This window comes from Empidonax traillii, unplaced genomic scaffold (genome assembly GCF_003031625.1).
Source record: "Empidonax traillii isolate 1590-97213 ecotype Southwest subspecies unplaced genomic scaffold, ASM303162v1 scaffold1124:size387931, whole genome shotgun sequence".
In the NCBI taxonomy this organism is placed as follows: domain Eukaryota; kingdom Metazoa; phylum Chordata; class Aves; order Passeriformes; family Tyrannidae; genus Empidonax; species Empidonax traillii.
This window is the reverse complement of record NW_020956317.1, coordinates 313,571-320,823: the sequence shown is the minus strand read 5'-3', so window position 1 is coordinate 320,823 and position 7,253 is coordinate 313,571. Positions and strand designations below refer to the sequence as shown.

The following is a 7,253-nucleotide window of genomic DNA, read 5'->3' as shown; positions in this document are numbered from 1 at the left end:
CAGCACTACAGTACGTTTAGGGTTCGGCGTCTGAAGGTCTGACCACTCAAGATTGAGACCTTTTGGGATATAATTTTTTGTTTGTTTGTTTGTTTGTTTTGAAGGGAGGGGGTGGGAAGAAAAAGAGACGGAGACGTTTTGCCGGCAGGAACCGAACGCTGACCCCCCCAACCCCCCCCGGAAAAGTTTTGTTCGGGGCTGGGGGAGGGGGGAAAAAGGGACAGAAAACACCAAGGACTAAACCTAACCCCCCGGGGTCCCTGGGTGTGGTTAGAACAAGCTACAGTGCACTTGGGCCTGGAGTGCATTCGCTCTGGAGCTTTGGTAGCGCTTGGCATCCCCCTCAGAGCCCCCGTCACGCGCTCTCGGCCAAGCCGCGCTTGGCGTGGGCCGGGGCCGAGCCCTCACCTCGCAGGTTCCTGAAGTAGAGCTTGAGCTTCTGGGGCTCCGAGATCCTCCTCCTGCTGAGGTCGGCGCGGGGGTGGCCCTGGGCGCAGTGGTCGGCCTGCAGCAGGTGGAAGAGGCTGGCCATGTTGGGCCCGATCTTCTCCATCAGGCTGTCCTTGATGGCGCTCACCGTGTCCTCGTCGCACTCCAGCAGGCTCCTCACCAGCTTGTTGTAGTATCTGCACCAGGGGAACACCCTCGTTACCCCCCCTGGCAAGGAGCAAATCGAGCGAGGCGAGGGCGGCCCCAGAGATAAAACCGAGGGAATTGGAGTTTTGAAGCCCCCCTCGTTTTTGTTTAAAAGCTAAAAACACTCAGCCTGGCAGCGCACAATGTACATGTCACCACGGGGTTGTTAAGGTTGGAAAGGAACTCTGAGATCAAGACCAGCCTTGTTGTCACCTTGTTGTGACACGGGGGTGGAGCACAGTCACCAAAACTCTGATTTAATTGTCCTAAACCTGCTCCCACAGTCGCCTGGCTGGGCTCTGATGAGCCAAAAAATCAGGATCGACCAGGCCAGTTCCAAATCCATCCAGAGCAGCGCTGGATGGTGGGGGTATAAGCAGAGTGGGTTTGGTGTTATCCTGGTGGATTGGGAAGAAGGTAAAGCCCAGGAGCTAAGGGCTGTGTTACTTGGCTTAAGGGTGTGTTTTACTCTCCACTAAAGAATCCAAGTTTCTGGAGCTTTGGGAAGAAAAAGAATTGCTCTTTCTACCAGCAGGTGCTGCCCATCCCCAGCCAGGATCCCAGCCTGGGAATGGACCCATCCCTGAGGCTTCATTCCCTCTTGTCCCTCTCCCTTCCCCTCCACGCACAGCCTTTCCAGGGGACCACAAGAGGGAGCAGCCAGTCCCTCCAGGCCTGAGACATGCACGTATCCCCTCGGGACAGATCCTTAGGGACACACAGTCGTCACCCCCGAGCTGGCCAGGCATTAAATCCCAAGTGAGGACCTTGTGCTTCCCCCTGGCACGAGCCTGACTCCCCAAAGCTTCATTTTCCTCTTGCAGCAGCCCTGAGCACGTATCCCTCGCTCAAGGAGGAGCCAGGAAATGGTGCTGATCCGTTTTCCCAGCCCTGTGAGAGCAGTGATCCCAGGAATGATCCATGGGGAAGGCAGAGCCAGCACAGCCTCACGAGCAGGGGCTGGCACAGCAGAGCTGGCACCTCCTTGTACCAGGGAACACCTTCCCAGGGAGACAGAGCCAGGAAAAAGAGGAGCAGCCCCACATTTGCTGCCTGGAAGGACTCTGGGGAACTTATTTTAAGCCTTTAAGGTCACCCTGACATTTTTCCACGGGAGCAGAGAAGAGAATAACCTGCAGGTGGAGGAGGGGAAGGAAGAGGGAAATGAGAGCTCGCATCCAAACTCCTTTCCCAACTCTCAGCTCTGGCCCGTGGAGCAGCCAGGGGAGGTCAGCTGAGGTCAAAGTTTGTGCTGCACTTCAAGCACAAAAGGGCCAGGCTTTGGCTCAGCAGGGCTGGGCTGCAGGTTTAAAGGGAGCACAGCAGCGATGGCCAACCAGCCACACGGCAGTTTAAATCAGCCCCAGCCTAAGACAGGGACAGCAGGGGCAGATCCCAGCCAGCCTGGTGGCTTCCATGGCTGGAGCTGCAATCCCAGAGCTTGGCAGTGCCTTCAGCAGCTCAGCTGTGAGGCAGAGGCAGCAGGGCTTTCCTCTCCTGCTGCTCCTGCCACGAGATTAAATCACAGGAAGGTGCTATGACCTTTAACTACTTCCTCCCAGCAGCCCAGGCCAAGTGGCACATTCTTATTCCGTGGCTATGTTGGGACAGGGGCTGGGAAAGCAGGATGCTTTAGGAGCCCTCAACGTAAACTATTAGCTGGGAAATCCTGCTGCTTTTGTTACTCAACATGTCATAATATCCTCTGGCTCTGGCAGGGGTTGGCAGATGTGGGGGAGGAGTTCCCTCCTCCTCCTCCTGGGCAGATCCAGTCCTGGCCTGGTCCTCTGGGAGGAACATCCCCAGCACTGCCCAAGTGTCCCCTCTTCACCCCAACCCCCCTCCAGCCCCACCAAGGGCTGTTTAACTCTAAAATCCATCAATTTAACTCTGCAACCCCTCGATTCAACTCCACAACCCATCAGTTCAACCTGGGAACGCTCCTTGTCCCAGCCCTCAGGGAACACCAAAGCAAACCCCTCCCAGCTTTCCCTGGGGAAAGACACACAAATGTCATTTTTACCTCCCCCCCCCTCTCTCCCCAGTTTAATTTTGGGTCACTTTCTGGATTTAATATCTGCAGTAGAGTTTTGTACAACAGGGCAAGCACTTCAGTGATCCTCGTGTGCCCCTCCCAGCTCAGGATATTCTGTGGTTCTGTGGATAAATCCGTGCTGGGTAGAGATGCAACATCTGTTTATCACTTGCACACCTGTCCTAGGACGGGTCTGGAGGCTTGGGGTGCTCCTAGACCAAGCCAAGCAGCCACCCCAGAGGAGCTGAGGGGTTTGCCATGACAAGCCAAGGCCTTGCACTGCAGCTCACCCTGTTTGCTCTCCAGTTCCAGAGCGTATTTACTCCAAACTGCTCCAGAAGATCCCTTTTATCCCCATCACAAGACTCAGCACTGATTGTTCCAGGCTTCATGGGGAAGCAATCCCTGCCCCTGCAGCGTGACTGAGCAGACTGCAGCACTCCCTGAAGCCTCCTCCCTGTGTCCCTTGTCCTTGCAGGAGGGGACAGGGCAGTTCTGTGCTCCCCTCGAGGTGCCAGCCCCGTGATGTGCCCGTTCCTGCAGGGAGCCTGTGCTGCCAGAGGGAGCAGGGCTGAGGGCAACCCTAAACCAGATCACTCAGGAGCCCAGAGCACCCCTAGAAATGTGAACAAGGTGGTAGAGGATCATGTTTGCTGGTTCCTTGCAGCTTTTCCTGGTTTTTCACGGTGCCATGGCAAGGCAGAGGGCAGGGACTCCTTTTCCAGGTGCCACAGAAACCCAAGAGAGGGGGTGGCTGCAACCTGGTCTAGAGGAAAGTGTCCCTGCCCAGGGACATGAGATGAGCTTTGAGGCCCCTTCCAACCCAAACCATTCCATGATTCCATGTTTCTACTCTCTGAGGTGCTCAGTATTCCAGGGGTGCTGAATGAATGGGTCTGGTTTGGGATTTAAAAGCCCTGCTCACTGTTAACACTGCCCTCCAACCCAAAGAATTAACACTTAACCAAAGCTCTGGGCCTTGATGCCCAGTTCATCCTATGATTCTCCCACTGGAGATGTTTGTAAGTGTATTCACCAGAAAGAGGAGCAGGAGAATGCTGGTTAAACTTGACAAGGAGTTGGAGAGGTCAGAGAGCAGGGCTGGGCTGAGCTGTTTTAGGATTGCAGGAGTTCAGTCAGCTGGGCCCCGTTTCTGTCTCTCAGCCCCACATACCTGTTTGAGAACTGGTTTGGGAGCTGCACCACCTCAGTGATGGCCTCAGGATTGCGTTTGGCGATGCCACACATGTCCAGCTTGCTGTAGCACTCCTCCTGCACCTCGGAGATCATCCTCTGGAACGTGGAGCACCTGCGGATGGCCAGGAACACCTTGGACGTCACCCCGTTGGCAATGCACTTCAGGCTTTCCTTCACAAAAGCTTTTCCCTGCAAGCACAGGAGGAGAAAAAAAAGGGGGTTTTCCAGGGCTTTCCAGGGGCTTTCCAGGGAAAACAACAGGAAGGGAAGTCCTGCAGGTACTCCCATGGTGCCTGGCTGCTGTTAATTGCCCTCCTTGCAATTAGAGACCTGCTGGAGGTCCCTTCCCAGGCACGTCTGATCCTCACAACTGGGATGCACACGGCCCAGAACTCTTGTTCCCAAAGGATTTAGGCAATGGAAGGCTTTGCATGAACAGATCTGGAAGTGCCAGGAGCAGAGATGGGCTAATTCTGGCCCCCCCACACTTCCAGGAGGGGGGTGGATTGGTTTAACCATCAATTTAATGCCAGAGATTTAACACCTCTGCTTCACCAGAACTCAAGATGCTCTGAAGTTTGCCCTGGAAAGCAAAAGAACAGGGAAGAAGGGGCTGGTGTGCATTTTAGGAGGAAAACCCTCAGGAAAAGTGCCCTTGGCAGAGCCCCAGCCCTCCAACATCATCCCATTTATTCCGACTGCAGCCCTGGAGAGGCTGACCTGGCCGTGTATTCCCAACCCCAAAGACTTCCAACCCAAACCCCAGCCCCGTGCCAGGTCAGCACAGTCAGAAGAGTTATTTTGTTAGAAGAACATTTCTATTTCCTCCTGGAGAGGAAACTTCACCCTCCACCCCACCGAGCCCTCCTCGCCAAGTCCTCACACGTAGCGGTGGGGGGACGTGTGGAAACTGCCCTGGAGAAAACACCCTTGGAGGACGTGCCTGGAGCCAAAAAACCCGTGGCTGAGAGGAGCAGCCAAGCAGCAGGAAGGGCTGCAAGAAAGGAAGGGTTAAGCCTGCCCAAAGCCTGGCTCTGGAAGGAGGAATTAAGGTCTCGGTTCCGGTGTCAGTGGGACTTGTAAAATCCCTTTATTGAGAGGTTTTACCCTGAGGGTTTATTCTGGATTATTCTGGTCCCCTGGACTGCTCCTGCCCCTGCCCCCAGTACCTGAGTGTCGAATTTAGCAGCGCTGTAGAGGAAGGACTTGCAGATGTCGTACATGCCGTCCGTGTCGCACGTGGAGTTCTCCAGGCAGGCGAAGGCGCCGCAGCCCACCTGGAGGGCCCCGTTCAGGCACCGAACCACCTCTGCTGCGGGGACAGCCATGGGGGGGGGACATCAGCACACGTGGACACAGCTCCCCAGCACCACAAAACCACCCCCCAGAACCAGGGCAAGTCATGCCAGGCTGCGGACAAGCATTTAATTGGGGCTGGGTGGGGGGGGGGGAGAGGTTGAAGGGAGGGTGCCCACCTGGGAAAGGGAAGGCTCAGAGCCCCTTCCAGTGCTTAAAAGGGGGTTATAAAAAGAGGGAGAGTGATTTTTTATATGTGATAGGAGGAGGGGGAAGGGTTTTGAGCTAAAAGAGAGGAGAATTAGGTCAGATGCTGGGAAGAAATTCGGATGGAGGTGAGGTTGCCCAGAGAAGTTGTGGCTGCCCCAGCCCTGGAAGTGTCCAAGGCCAGCTTGGAGCAACCTGGACTAGTGGAAGGTGTCCCTGCCCGTGGCAGGGGGTGGCACTGGATGAGCTTTAAGGTCCCTCCCAACCCAAACCATTCCAGGATTCTACGATTCCAGGTTTCCACAAACTGAAGACACGACCCAGCAAACCAAGGACCAGAAAATGAACTACCAATTCACACATGGGTTAAAAGAGGGGCAGCATCTGGTGGCCTTTGGCTGGATAGATCCACCCCAACCGAATCCTGATCCCAGGCATTCATTCACAGCTTCATTCCAGCTCCCTCTGGAGAAGAAGAAGCAATGAGGATGGGCCCAAGAAGAGCACCAGGTGCCCAGATCCTCCCCTGGGGCTTAGTTCACAAACCTCATCCGAAAACAGGACTGAAGGGATGGGGATTGCCAAGAAGATGCCAAGAAATCTGCACTCCTTGGGATGTGTTTGTGCTTCCCTAAAAAGCCTGAGGCATCCAAGAAATCCGATTTTAGTCTGTGAGAGTCGATTATCAGCGCTGAAAAGGACTGGCTCAGGCAGCTTGGTGCTAAACCCTGACCTGGTGGGCTGCAAGCACAGCCAAGAAAGGTCATTTTTTTTTTTTCCAAAGATTTTGCGAGGAGAAGGGACATTTGGGCAGAGAAAGTTGAGGTAATGGAGCTGACCATGTATAATTAAAATCCTCCAGGCAGCAGTTAGTCTGAGCAGGAGGGTATCCATGTCATCCCAGCTTTTTTTTTTTTTTTTCCCCCGTGCAGATCCCATGCATTTTAACAATGAATCAGCACTATTGCCACATGATTGCCCTGAAATTAGGAGGGGATTAACCTTTTTTGGTAAGCTGAACATCTGTCCCCTTATGTGTCTGGGCAAGGCATATTCATTACTTTTGCAGCTCATGTTACCAGACATTCTTTAGGAAGAAATGCAAACCCATCGAGCTCTGAGGTGTGGGAAAAGTGAGGGGTTGGTGGAAGAGAACACACCTTATTGAGAGCTAAGTTGTAGCCTAAAGATCATTCTTTACAACTGGGATTTTTTTTTTTAACAGCAAAAAAAAAAAAAGAGAAATAATATTAAATAATAATAATAAAAATAATAATAAAAAAAAGCAATTAACCCCTCCTCATTCTTGCCTACGTGCCTGAAGGGAGAAATATTTGGTCAAGTCATCCTCTCCCCAGTTCACAACCTCCCCACTGCACGAGTCACCCCCATAATTACGCTTCCACAGGTTCAAATTATAACTTTGCTCGCAGCAGACTTAGGAGGAATTAAGCTTTTATTGTTTTAGGCACGGTGCAAGAGTGAGACCCCATGTTTCTATAGCAACCAAATACAAAAGGAAATCGAGCAAACACCCTGCTATAATGCTGCAGAGCCTTGCAGATCTAAAATAAGGCAGCTGTTAATGAGCTCCAAATTAGAGCCCTAATATCTTTCCAGTACAGTAGAAGAGAGATTTTTAATTCCCATTGTTCGAGACAATGTCTCCAACTTATCTAAGCATCAAAGTCGAGACATCCAGAGCTGACTTGCCAGTAATTTTCTTTTTTTTTCCTCTCCCCCCATTGTAAAAGCAAGTTTGTTAAATGTCACAATCGTATTTTTATCGTCCCAGCTCACTGATAGCAATCAGTTTGGGGAAATAAATGCGAGCAGGGGACAGTTTCTAGGTTACTGCATTCTCCAAAGTCGCAGCTCTCTC

The 7,253-nt window shown here is 52.8% G+C and overlaps 1 protein-coding gene across 1 annotated transcript in view; it reads right to left on the bottom strand.

Moving 5' to 3' along the window:
* Positions 1–355: 355 nt before the first annotated feature.
* The window catches only part of STC1 (stanniocalcin 1), an 8,460-nt gene continuing 1,562 nt past the window's right edge, over positions 356–7,253 (bottom strand). The window contains exons 2-4 of the mRNA XM_027905138.1: positions 5,038–5,180; positions 3,846–4,057; positions 356–626 (exon numbers count right to left, since the gene is read on the bottom strand). Of these exons, the coding sequence (XP_027760939.1) occupies positions 356–626; positions 3,846–4,057; positions 5,038–5,180 (626 nt within the window). The remainder of the gene's footprint in view (positions 627–3,845; positions 4,058–5,037; positions 5,181–7,253) is intronic.